Genomic DNA, 14455 nt, shown 5'->3' with positions numbered 1-14455 from the left:
TGACAGCCCTAGTAAATACATAATCGACCTTGCTAACATGCTAACGGTTCATAAACATCTCACAAGGTGAGGGCTGAACAGACAAAATACAATTGTTGAAGCATTTATTTACTTTTTGTCATTCACTCTGTGCTTGGATGTACGTCAGTATATTTGTAAAAATAAAAAAAAATAAAATAAAAAAACAACACTTATGCAGTTAGGTGTGGATGATATGTTTCCTACAAATTTATGTGGTGTGGACATTGAGGGTTTTTTTTTTTTTTTTTGACAGATGGGGCAAAATACTCATTTTTTTAAAATCCCTGCTACATGTGGACATGGCCTTAGAAGCATCTTGTCCATATCTGATCTAAAACCACCTCCCGTATGTGGTTTCAATCTGTCGCGCAAAAATTAGATTTCTGTGCTTTGTGATTGTTCAGACTATATATGAGCCATCCAGTTTAAAGCCAGGTTTGGCAAACAAGTTTTGTTGTTTTGTTCAGGCTATAGTAATCCAAATAACTTGTTTATGAACAGAAAATCTTTTTAGCCTGTTGTTCTCCATTTTATTGTTATGACTATAATGTTTGGTCTTGGGTTTTTTTCACCTTTGTTGATCATTTGAAGTCCGGAAACGACCAAATTTTCATAAGAAAACTAAAACTCCAAAACATATATCCAGTGTTGTTAATAACAGCGTTAGAGTAGAACGGCGTTACTAACTGCGTTATTTTTTCAGTCGTGAGTAATCTAATTAATTACTTTTCTCATCTTTGCAACACCGTTACCGTTACTGAGGATATAAAGGCATGCGTTACTATGTGTTACTACTTTGGTTGAATGACGTGAGAAAAGTCTGAGAGACACGGAGAGAGAAGAACGGGAAGGAGGAAAGGGAGTTGTGACGCCGTTGCAAACGCGATGCTAGGCTAGGTGGCTCCAATAATAACTGACGGTTGCCGACAGCTTACAAACTACGCCCACATGATGGATATCACATGTATGTAGAACTAGATGCGAAATGACAGACTCGGCGGTGTTAGCAGATGTATAGAGAACTAGATGCTAAATGATATACTCGCCGGCGTTGGTAAACAGCCGCCATCTTAAAGCAGTAGACTTCCCAGGAAGGCTCTGTTGTAGAGAACCTTCCTAGCAAACCTAAGTAACTTTTTATCTAAAATACTCCTAAATCAGCAAAATCTTGACTTGAATCTATCATTAGATGATGAAACCGTTTTAAAACTTTGTCATGTAGAAAGTAGACAGAAGGGAACTAATGCAATATAACGGGAGCAATTTTAACAACTTTAACGGTTGATTCACAAAATTAAATGACTTTCAAACATAGCAAAGGTTATTATCTAGTTATCGCTTGAACTTCACATAGTGTGACCTATGTTTTTTTTTTTTTTTAACGTTAAAAAAAAAAAAAAAAAAAAAAAAAAAACATTAAAAGTAGCACTAGTTAATTTGCCAAGTAACTAAATACTCTTTCATTCGGGTAACTGAATTACTAACTCAATTACTTTTTGGGAGAAGTAATTTGTACCTTAAATTGATTACTTTTTTAAAGTAAGCTTTACAAAACACTGCTAAGATATGAATAGGACTAATAAGTATTATCTTCTAAAAGACTAGGACTAGGACGAAGATTAAAAAGGCTGCCAAAAACATTACTGGCTGGAATATACTGGTAGTGTTTAAGTGTTAAAGTGAATCTCTAACTTAAATACATGTAGGCTCTAGTAAACCACAATTGTTCTCTTGTACTAAAATATGTTGTTAGAAACACATAAAATGTTAAATCAATGGCAATATTTTATAATATTTAGTCCATATTTTGACCGTTAGTTGGCGCCATGGTTTGCGGGCTCCCAGTGATGACGTCATTGGTATCTTTCGTGTTCAACAATTGCTTATTGCTGCCTAAATTCGCTAAGTAAAATGCCATGATGTGCTGCTTTTGGATGCAATTTCCAGTCACATGGAAACAAGGGGAGTGAAGTGAGTGGTCAAGGTGGAATTATTATTTTTTGTGAATAAATGTGCATAAGTGGAAGCTTCTCCCCTTTTTGGTACTTTTATACACGTATCCTAGCTACCACGCGTTACAATGTACAAGACATGGATTACACAAGGTGTGCTCTTTGGCCTGTACTGTAAGCACACGACAGCTCTTGATGCTAACAATCTACATAATTATATTGGGATAAGTTGGAAAACGCAATATGCTTACCTTGAATATCTGCTAATAAAACCGGACAGCATACACTCTCGCTCCCAACCGGACTTCCCAACAGGACTCTCTCATATCACCAGTTTTGCCCAACTTTTGTCTTATCAGGTATTTGCTGCACGCATTTTTCCCTGTAGCTCGTCTTGTGAACGACCGACAGTGCTGTCCTGCTCTTCACTTTTCAGATCTGGTTCAAATAGGAAGGGTAGAACTGAGGATATGTTGGGAAAGCTAACGAGTGACACGCTGGAATTTCCATCTCCCCAAGAGAGTCTAACGGGACCAGTGACGTCACGCACTGCGACTTAACAAGAATGGCGACCTATCACTTAAAATAATTTTATAAACTTTAAAAAAGGGGTTTAAACATTAAGAGGGGTTTTAATATCAAATTACACTCATACTAACATGTATCTTTTAAGAATTACTTGTCTTAATAACAGAGGATCCCTTTAAAATATCTCTAATACATTCCCACACCCTTGCTCGACTGGTTGTTGCCTGCAAAAAATTTTCCACTAACACTGCCCCCGTCCCACATTTTGGATGATCGTCTTGAAGGGCCCGAAAAAGTGTCGGGCCCATGAATAATTATCCCCTAAGGCTACGTCTACACTAGGAGGGATCATCTTTTTCTGCCTTGTAATTCGGACAATCTTTTATACTTGTCCGCACTACGTTTAAGGTGCATTTATGGACGCCACGCACCTGCAAGGGACGCCTGAATTTGAATCTATCTTTAAATGATGAAACAGTTTTAAAACTTTCACATGTCGTAAGTAGACGGAAGGGAAATATACGGGAGCATTTTTTTTTTTTTAATGGGAAAAAAACATGAAAAGTAACATCAGTTACTTTGCTAAGTAACTAATTACTCTTACATTCAGGTAAGTGAGTTACTAACTAAATTACCGTAATTTCCCGAATATAAGGCGCACCCGTGTATAATGCGCACCCCAAATTTACTTGTAAAATCTAGGGGAAATTATTGCACCCGTTTATAACGCGCACACTAATTTTAGCACAAATAAATAGAAGAATACAAGAAAACAGAGCTTGTGTACAGATACCAAAATGTCATTTTACTGACTGGAGAAACACAGCACAAGCATAGCACATTGGTAGTTCAAAACATTACCATAAACTGACAATATTTACGGTAATAATATGATTTGACAACTTCTCCAACTTACAAAACCTAGGAGAAAACAAAACAGATGTGACTTTTCTTTGAAATGGCTGCTGTATAACTTGCTCGTTTCATCATGATGAATAAATGTTTCTTCCTTGGATTGATACGGTAAAATGAAAGTGAGAACGTCAGTCGGAAATCCGTGAGAGCTCATGGCTGTCGACACGACAGTAACAATAGGAACTATTGTTATTTGGGTTTGAGTTTCCCTAGGGACAGATAGAGTTGACGGACACAGGAAGTCTTTGTGCTTACGTTTGTTATGGTCCGAGTTGCGGAGCTGCAATAAACGTTGACTCAAATGAGTTCAAGAAACTAAATTCTGTGCTTTATGAAGAGTGAAAAAAGCAGAATTTAACACAGACGACATCATTCGGCCGATTAGAGTGAAGTATTACCCAAACAAAATGGTGACGTCACGTACCGTAATGGTTGGCAACGGGTTGCCGCATACGTTTCTTCAACACAATGTGGCCGTGTCAATAAAAAAAAAAAAAAAATCGGTTTATATATATGTAATATATATATATATATTTCTGTCTCCATCCATGTACCCGTTTATAATGCGCACCATGATTTTACAAGTTGATTTTGGGGAAAAAAAGTGCCCGTTATATTCGGGAAATTACGGTACTTTTTGGGAGAAGTAATTTGTAACTGTAATTATCACATATCATAAGCTTGGGTGTCCTTTTCATCACTAAAATAATAATCTCCCATTGGTCAGTTGCCAACCAATTTAAAGGAATTCCCTGAAGTAAAGGGAATCTCAAGGTAAAGGAAAAGGTTCATTGTGTGGTCACATTGACCTTGACAGCAGAAAACAATCAGCTCATCCTTGAGTCCAAATGAAAATTTGTATCAAATGTGTAGAAATTGGCCTCCGGCAATACTGAGACTGCAATCATAAAAATGGAATGGATGAATGAACAACCTGGAAACACAATTTTTCCATCTCTGGGTGTTGCTGAGGTGGAACAACAACAGGTTGATACTTCACTTAAATTGTTAGATGTTAAGGGAACGCGTCGTTGGCTGATCAGAAACTAGCATTACGGAAAGACATTTATGCAATCCAAACATAAAGTGATGATGAATGTGGCGTGTGAAGTCATCACACCTCCTTTTTGTCTGGCGCAAAAAAAAATAATAATAATCTGGCCGATTGAGGAGGTGAAAAAAAGTTTATTGCTATATCTCAGCATTGAACACTGAATTGTTCTCTTTCCTCATGTTTTTGGCAATGACTGATCTATTTTTTGGTGTTCTCTCATCTTAGCTCGCCAATACGCTATTTCTTATCCTATCACCAGAGGTGGGTGGTAACCAGTGTTGGGCACGTTACATTAAAGAAGTAATTAGTTACTCACTACTTCTTCCAAAAAGTAACTGAGTTAGTAACTGAATTACTCTATAGTAAAAGTAACTAGTTACCAGTGAAAGTAACTATTTCCGTTACTTTAAAAAGAAGTTGTTGTATGTCAAAGAATTTGAAATTTTCTGAGCAGTATTCGAGTCTGTTGAATAGAGAAGAACAGACAGAACCTTGTAATATTTATTGCACCTCACCAGCAACAGATTTATCCTACCCTTGAAGTGCAACAAAAATAAACAGATTGGAATTGCTTACCACAGACGTCGACAAAAGCTTTGCCCCGGGACATAAATTACACTTTACATGCACGTTCTTTCCTTTAATTTCGACCTACTTGAAATAGTGTTTATATCTCAACCTCATACAGGACAAATTTTCCTCTGAATGCTCTGCCATCATATCCCTCTGCATCTGTTTTGCGTGTGTGTTTGCCGCACGCGCTGTTCCGGTTTGTGTGCGAAAACACCGGCTCTGAAGTACGTGCGCTATTAGGCTCGAGCGTTTACGTCACAGAATGGGGGATCACTTGAGATTTGACGACAACGCAGCCATATCGGAAGCAGGTCTAGCTCGCGGGACATTAAAATTGCCAGTTCGATATAGAGACAAACTCGTTACTAAGGCGAAGAACAGATATGTGCTCAAACTTAAGGATGTGAACAATGTTGACCCTTACATGCAAGCCAAAGACAAATGGAGTAAAGATGTCGACGGGCTTCCACAATTACGCGAAATGGACATTCTGCTGTATTTATTGTTTGGCGTATGTTACTAAACTCATCAGCGATTCCGAAATTACAAATCGCTACAAAGCTACGAACAGTTTTGCTGCGGATGAGTGCAGGACCTGCACATTATGACCGTATCAAACGGCAACTTCATCGTTCTTGTAAAGATAGGCTATGTGTGTTTACTATTTTCATTGCCATGAACCTGAACGCACCTCAAGTCTTGGATGACATATAAATAGAGCAGAGTAGACTCGCTATGGCTGGTAGTTTCTTCAATTTATTCAAAGTAAGTAACGCACTGCTTTTGACCGTCAGTAACTGTAACAGTGTTGTAACGGCGGAAAAAATAATGAGTTCGATTACCCCGTTAGTGAAAAAATAACGCCGTTATGTAAAGGCGTTATTTATAACGGCGTTATTCCCAACACTGGTGGTAACACATTACATTTTTTAGAGTAACTTTTAGGGAAAAATGCACTTCTAAGAGTAGTTATTTTTAAGCCATACTTTTTACTTTTACTTGATCTGTGAAGAAGAAACGCTACTCTTACTCCGCTACTTTGGACTACACTAGTCATAACATTGTTCCACTTTATTCTATATATTAGAGGCTCTACCAGTTTCACCAATGAGACGTTGCAACAATAATCACATGACTCCATTATACCAATCAGACTGAAGCTTGCCGTTCTATTATCACGCTGGCCTGTTCAATCACATGGCGTCATTAAAGCACTGTAAAAATTTAAGTATTTGCTCTCAACATACAGTGAAGAAAATAAATATTTGAACACCTTGTTATTTTGCAAGTTCTTCCACTTAGAAATCAGTTTTCATCGTAGATGAATGTCTACCTTGAGAAAGATAATCTAAAGAGATAAATCCAGAAATCACAATGTATGATTTATTTAACAATTTATCTCAGTTATTGCAGCTGTATCACAATTTGAACACCTGAGAAAACAAATGTTAATATTTGGTGCAGTAGCCTTTGTTTTACAATTACAGAGGTCAAACGTTTCCTGTACTTTTTCACCAGGTTTGCACACTCTGCAGGAGGGACCTTGACACACCCACCTGTCTGGTTTCTGGGCTGTTGCTGAGAAAAACTGAGTTTGAGCTCCCACCAAAGGTTTTCTAATGGGTTTAGGTCTGGAAACTGGCTAGGCAATGCTAGAACCTAGTTAAGCTTCTTATGGAGCCACTCCTTGGTTTTCCTGGCTTTGTGCTTCAGGTCACTGTCTTGTTCGAAAACTCAGGCACAATCCACCTTCAATTCTCTGACTGAAGGAAGGAGGTTGTTCCCAAAAATCTCACAATACAGGGACTCAGTCATCCTCTCTTTAATACAGTGGACTTGTTATATCCCATGCGCAGAAATACACCCCCAAAGCATGATGCTACCACCCAAATGCTTCATAGTAGGGATGGTGTTCATGAGATAGTACTCATTATTATTCTTCCTCCAAGCACTGTTAGTGGAATTATGACCAAAAAGTTCTATTTTACTCTCATCTGACCACAAAACCTGCTCCCATGACTCATCTGCATCCTCCAAATGGTCATAGGCAAACTTAAGACGGGCCATGACATGTGCTGGTTTAAGCAGTGGACCCTTCCGCGCCATGCATGATTTCAAACCATGACGTCTAGTGTATTACCAACAGTAACCTTGGAAACGGTGGTTCTAGCTCTTTTCAGGTCATTGACCAACTCCTGTGGGGTAGTTCTGGGCTGATTCCTCACTTTTCTTAGGACACCCCATGAGGTGATATCTTCCACGGGTCTCCACTCCGATTGAGATTAACCATCATGTTTAGCTTCTTACATTTTCTAATGATTGCTCCAACAGTGGACTTTTTTTCACCAAGCTGATTGGCAGTAGCCCATTCCAGCCTTGTGGAGGTGAACAATTTTGTCTCTGGTGTCTTTGGACTGCTCTTTGGTCTTGATCGCATTACAAGTTTAAGTCTTACTAATTGTATGGGCTGTACAGGTGTCTTTATGTTGCCATTGACCTCAAACAAGTTCATCTGATTTAGGATAGCACATGGAGTGGAGTTGGACTTTTAATAGGCGGATAAACAGTTCTTTCAGGTTCAGTATTCTAATGGATTGAAAGGTGCTCAAATAATTATTTGCAGCTGCATCACACAAAGAAATTGTTTTTAAAAAATCATGCATTGTGATTTCTGGATTTTTCTTTTTAGATTATCTCTCTCACAGTGGACATGTACCTATGATAAAAGATTCAGACTCCTTCACGGTGTATCACATGAACCAATACACATGAAAGTTATTATAAGTCAATTAGTGCTGCAACGATTAATCGATTAACTCGAGTATTCGATTAGAAAAAAAGATTCGAATTAAATTTTCCTGCTTCGAGTATTCGTTTAATTAAAGAGGCGTTGTAATGGTTTGTTTTGTAAGTGTTTGCATTTAGTTTTATTGATTGTGGTGGATGCACTGCCCTCTAGTCTGCCTCATTTCATTTGGCTGAATCGAGCTGCTCCCGGTTAAGACCAACATTAGCTAAGTTTTTTTGAGCTAATGTTTATTTTTTTAATGCATTCATAATTTAGTTTATAGGTATATTCAGCCGTTTGTTTTGTGGGAATATGTGTCTGAACCATTTGTTAAGAACAATGTAAAAAAATAAAATAAAATAAAAAGTTAGCATTTTATAGCATTCAAGCTAGCGGACATTTGCTATGTAAGTTGGCCAAATTGTTCTTTTGTTTTACATAGATCTTCAATTATTTATTTTTTATACCGTTTGAGGCACAGCTCAAGTATTTACATTTTTTATGTTTTTTTATCCGATTGCTGGATTATTCGAACTAACTAGTTCATCGATTAATCGACTACTAAAATAATCGATAGCTGCAGCCCTAAAGTCAATACACATTTATTTTGCGTTGATCATTTAGCCTATCAGTTTTTTTTTTTCTTCTTTTTTACCTTTCCTGCTCCGCTGTTTGACACGAAGAATGGAAGTCTAAGTGCCCGGATAGTCTGAACAGTTTTAATGTTTGACATTGAGAGTCTGACATACTCCCTTTGTGATTGTTCAACATACCTCATTTATTATGACAAAACAGCGAACAGGAAGGGGTTATGGGGGAACAGAAGAAAAGAAACACAACAGAAGAAAGAGAAGAAACACAACAACAAGAAATACATTGAACGCCTAACTACACTAACTACTAATATGTTGGTGCTATCGTCAGCTAAATGTAGGGCTGCAGCTATCTAATATTTTAGTAATCGAGTAATCGACTGAAAATTCTATCGATTAATCGAGTAATCGGATAAAACAAATATATTTTTAGGTGAAGAGCAATTATAAATATACATGAGAAAACAAGACATTTCATCTAATCTTGAACCATTTTCAGTCAATCAATGTCCTTATCTTTGACGTATATTGTTGAAAACAGCCAACAATTGCATCTCAGATGTAACTCGAATTAAAAAAAAGACTAATTCACTGCTTTCACTCAAAAAACCTTTGGATCTTATTTTTAAAAAAAAAAGTATATATAAATATATATTTTTTTAATTATTAAATTTATTAGGATCATGGAAGCTTCCACTTGGGGAAAATATATACATACAGTATATCCTGTATATACATAATACAATAAAAATATACAGTACTGTATATATATATTTTTTTGTTGTTGTTGTTGTTATTTTTTTACCTAAAAATGCCGTTACGCTTGATAACACACATCACTTAAAAGTTAGGATTTTTTCCCACGTGTTTCAATTGAATTTCTATTTGTGTCAAGCCATTTTTAAGTTTTAGTTAAGTTTTAAGTTAGTCTAAACTGTAAGTCCTGATAGGATTTTGAGTTTTTGCAGCGTTCAAACTAAATGTATGATACAGGCTGTATTGGAGCACATTAGTGACCAGTGCTACTTGGTGTTTTATCCAGCAATGACTACTGAGCTAAAATTGATAGTTAGCATTATTGAGTTTTTATTTTACACCCTCATCACTCCACAATGCTATGTTATGTTAAAGCCTTTATGTAAGACACGTTAGCCACACATCGAAAGTGGTCATCATTAATAGAAACCTAGCCCTCCGCAGGGCTAACGTTACTTGAGCTAGCGAAAGTAACGTTAATCTTATTTATTAGCGCTTAGCGCTCTTTATTAGGGCTTAGCGCTCTACTGCTTTAAGATGGCGGCTGTTTACTAACGCTGCCCAGACGCGGCCGAGTCTGTCATTTCGCATCTAGTTCAACATACATGTGATCTCTATGAGACTCATCAGACGCTACCTGCTACCAACGTAGCATCGTGCGGGCTAGTATTTAGCAACGTCGGCGTCATTTGTAGCGGCTGTCGGCTGCAGTAAGTTTTTTTTTTTTTGTATTGCTTCTTCCTCTATGCACGTGACATCGGCGCGTTGTCCCGCATTAAAAGTAGTCGGAGCAAAACGTGATGCTTAGTGCTGTCAAAATAAACGATTACTCGAGGTGAATAAAATTACTCTGATCAGTTTTTAAACTTGAGTTACTCGAGTATTCGTTTCAGCTCTAGCTAAATGTATTTCCGGTTGACACCATGTGGGGGGCCTGTTGACCAGGGAAAGAGGGGGAAGAAGGTGAAGAATTTAGCCTATCAATTAATTAGGTTCATATAGGTGAGAAATGTAGCCTTGACCCCCTTTCACACAGTCTGTTTGGTCTTATACATGTCCCGTCCCCAGCAAAAAGTGTACATGGAGGTTATGCTGTTATATTGTCCCTACCAATACTGAGACAAAACCTACGCCCTTGGTTCAGAGTCGTTTTCACCATTTTGTTTTGCCCGACATGTGGCAAGTAAATAATCCACCACTGGCACAGACTACAACGTCACAGGATTCCGTATCAGGTGCAATAACCATGCGCGAAAACATGACTGCCTGGCGAAGGATAGTTCCTATAACTACTTGAGAGGTCTATAATTATAGGAACCAAGTACTCAGGTTCCTACAGTCTGAAAGCGGCTAGTATGTAGTAATTCAGCTCCTGAAGATTTAGTCCACCTCAAAACTTTTTTTTAACTTAAAGTACTAAACGCGACAATCTTTTCCTTTCACAAGTTCTATTGGCCACTTCACTTAAAAGGTTCTATTTGCAGCTGTAGCGGATGAGGTCTACAGTGTGTACACTGCAAACACATTTGCTGTTCTGTGATGTGAGCAGGAAACAGCTGTCACCACGGAAAGTCACTCACCCAGCTGTCGACCTATGTCACGACGTCTACTTATGCCCGAAAGCTGAGGATGTGCACTTTTCTTCGCTAATGATTAATTAAGTGAATTGATGCATGCATACATTCATATGGTTAAAACATATGGCTGTCATTGCACCGCAGTGGCCGTAATAAACTGTCAGTAATGCCGGACATGCTCACGGATCTGATACACTATCACTATCCAGCTCACCTAATCGTACCCTTCAATGTCAAATAAAAATTAAGAACTCAAAAGGGGTTTATTGTTAAATAAACTATGCTTATGAATGTTGAATGCAGCCCACTGGTGGCAGATTTTGCAGCAGTGGGGTGCTGTGGGAGGATTATGAGAAAAGAAAGAGAATATAGAGTGAAGGGGTGTGCATACATGAATATTAAAAGTTGAGGGCTGAGCCTAACGTTGCAAACACCTTTAACTAATCTGTAACCACAATGGGCCAGGAGGGGCTTAGGAGTGGTGGGAAGTTTCTGTAAAATGAGGATGCAGGCCCCAAATCACTGTTGCTGCCTTGTAAGATTGAGTTAGTCATACACTAAGGTTGTAGCATGGGTTAGAATCTCATGCGGCGAGGCACCGAGAGGGCTTACTTACGGTAGTAAATTCCGGGAGAGAGTTGACGGCGTGGACCCTCTCCTCGTCGACTCTGGGGGAAGGCTCGGGAGCCGGGACGGGGCTGGTCTCGGTGGGGGGTGCCACGGAAATTCCCATGGAGCTGATAGCGGCACCTGAGGCAGAGTCAGCAGGGGGTGTCTTTGCATGCTTCATTATTCATCATTACCAAGTCACTCTGACTTCTGCACTCTGTCCTATATTTGAATACACTTGATGACTGCAGTTGTTAGGGTTGGATTTGATGGAGGAAATGAACTTTCACCTTACTTTTTATCATGTGCAAATGCAAATCTTCAAAAATTTTGCACCATTTTTTCAATACACTGATTACAAGAACTCAACAATAATATCTGCGATATGATAGCAATCAGTCCACCAAACCCTGCACCCTATTCGAGTAGTGGACAAATAGAAAAATCTTGAGGATTTAGTATACAGGTAGTCCCCGGATTACGAACGGGTTCAGTTCCTACGCTGGCGACGCAAACCGAATTTCCGCACCAGTCGGAATTAACCCTTTAAGTAACCCCTAAGTTCCCGCTGAATCTCAAAATAACTATCCAAAAACATGTATTATACATCATTGTACTGTCCTTTCCAAGACATTGGCGCAAAGCCAGAGTTATGCTTCTGCATTGCGCTGACGGCGTAAAGATGATGTAGACCCTACGGCTTCAATGAGCATTCGATAGTTCTGCAGCAAGGGAACGCGTTGCTCTGTAATTCACTGCCAAGTAGAGGTGGGAATCTTTTGGCACCTAACGATTCGATTACAATTACAATCCAGAGGCTTCGATTTGATAATAAATCGATTACTGATTACTTTTTTTTTTTTTTTTTTATCTAGCGGCATTAGCTGCACGATATTTACTCTCGGTCCGTTCCTCATTGCATCCCGAAGACCGCACTGACTGTGTTTAATTTCTGCTTTACCTGGTATAATTCAATAATCGGAACTTGGATGTTTGTGAATCGTTCTCAAATCTTCCACGGCCGAATCGCGAATAATCTAAGAATCGGATATTTTGTACGCCTCTACTGCCAAGCCACTAGAGGGGTGTTGTGTTGTGTTTGTACGGTTTTGGGGGACTCTTGTCATCCTCTAGTTTTCTTCCAGTTACACAACAATGCCAAAGGAGATGGAACGCTTGAATGTGGATCTTCAGCTCATCAACATTGAACAACAAATGTTGATCATACAAATGTTGAGGCGCAGGCGACACAGAAGACGGTTGTGGAGGTGGTTTGTCCGACTGTTGATGCCACACAGAGACTAGAATTCTAGCATCGGGTGGAAGTCAGCAACCTGTGTTGTCCTGTGTTTTGTCCGTTTTCTTTGCCGTGTCCTACAACCAGCAGGTGGGAAGCCATAGCAGATTTCTGGCAGCTGTGGAACCTTCCAAACTGCGTTGGAAGCCTTGATGGTAAACAGTTTATCATAAAAGCACCGAAGCACTCTCAATCAGTGATGATGTATCAAGTGTGTGAACTGTCTGTTGTTGAAAACTAAACATAAAAACAACTCTTTTGACACCAAACCTGTGCTTTATTCTTCATATACTTGAAGTGTAAAATGTAAATAAGTCACAGACTCACGGCAAACATATGTACACAATAAATGATAACGTGCACCAACCAAAAATACGACATAAAGTGATAAAAAGCTGGCAGTTTTGGCCGACTGTGTCACCGCTTCATGTGGCTATTCGCTTCCAAACACGCATACTTGTCTCGGAGGTTCTTCCATTTTTTTATGCAATCGCTGACCTCCAGCCCCATATTTAGAGCTATCTCCTTCCACAAATAGCTTGTCATTTGGCAATCTTCACAATGTCTTGGCGAGACATTGTAGAGGTTGTCCTACTTGCGTGTAGGACAACAATGTTTGAAAATGGCGTTGATTTCGCGCTAAACCGGAAACAAGAGTCTGTGCGGACCAATCACAATCCATTTGCGTCACGTCATCACACGTTGACATGACGCCCAGTCAGGAATCTCTGGAGGTGCACAGCGGAGGGTCGTAAATCGGGTCTGCCTTGACGGCGTAGGTCTGCCACAGAAGCATAACCCTGCCTTTAGTCCTAGCTAGACAGCGAGCTAAACTCCGAAATGACAATGTCAGACGTCCATGTAGTTTGCTGACTTTATTCAGCTGCTCATCACATCAACACTTGCAGAATGAAACTAAAATAAAAATGAAATTAAATCAGTTTCATCTTCAATAAAAGCAATTCAAAGTCTATAACTAGCTGCTTATACGGCAATAACAATCCACACAAACGATTAGCATGTATCAGTTAGCGTCCGTACATCAGCAAAAACAATCACATAAACCCACCCCAAGTATTCGACCACTATTAAAAACGCAAAATAAACAGTACAAAAGGTGTTATATACAGGTGCTTACTCTGTGGATGCTTCACACGCAATAAATGTGCACACAAGCTTGCAGGTGTAATTTTTCCACTGTCACTCGGCTGTGGAATTTCTTCGTAGGAGCAAATGCACTCTTCTTTGTGTGCGCAAATATGTTCTTTGTGTGTACATGCGCTCTTTCTCGGGTGCGGAAGTACTACCTGCTCTATGCTTCCTGTGCCAAAATAAGAGCAAGCATCACGAAACAAAAGTCAACATTTTATATATGTGGCGGAAAACAGAAAAGACTGAAAAAGCAGTTTCTGCTCTAGCACTCCTCTTTAAAAGAAACTGCTGTATTTTAAGCCAAAACAACTGTTGTGTTTGATAGAACAATATGTCTATATGTTGCCATAGCAGATTCATGGCGCATTAAGCCCCGGAACTATTTTTAATTTGTCTGTTTTACCCTGAAACCCCCTGTTTACAGACGTCGCGCAACCGCTTTTGTTTCATCCCAGCCATAAAATGAAGGTAATTAATTATATTTATTATTAAAAATGTCGGTCATTTTTAGCTTAGAATCATTAATTGATCTCTAATATTTCGTTTTTTAAAAAAAAAGACTTTAAAAAATTATTCAATCGCATATTTTAAACTTTTAAAAAAATTACGTCACAATGAAAAAAATGGCATCTGTAAAAAA

General features: G+C 38.8%; 1 protein-coding gene across 1 annotated transcript in view; it reads right to left on the bottom strand.

The window, feature by feature from the left end:
* The window catches only part of LOC130906176 (GDNF family receptor alpha-4-like), an 85493-nt gene that overhangs the window by 7713 nt on the left and 63325 nt on the right, over positions 1-14455 (bottom strand). The window contains exon 8 of the mRNA XM_057820167.1: positions 11374-11507. Within this exon, the coding sequence (XP_057676150.1) occupies positions 11374-11507 (134 nt within the window). The remainder of the gene's footprint in view (positions 1-11373; positions 11508-14455) is intronic.

This window comes from Corythoichthys intestinalis, chromosome 18, assembly GCF_030265065.1.
Source record: "Corythoichthys intestinalis isolate RoL2023-P3 chromosome 18, ASM3026506v1, whole genome shotgun sequence".
Classification (NCBI taxonomy): Eukaryota; Metazoa; Chordata; class Actinopteri; order Syngnathiformes; family Syngnathidae; genus Corythoichthys; species Corythoichthys intestinalis.
This window is presented reverse-complemented; position numbering and strand designations above follow the sequence as displayed.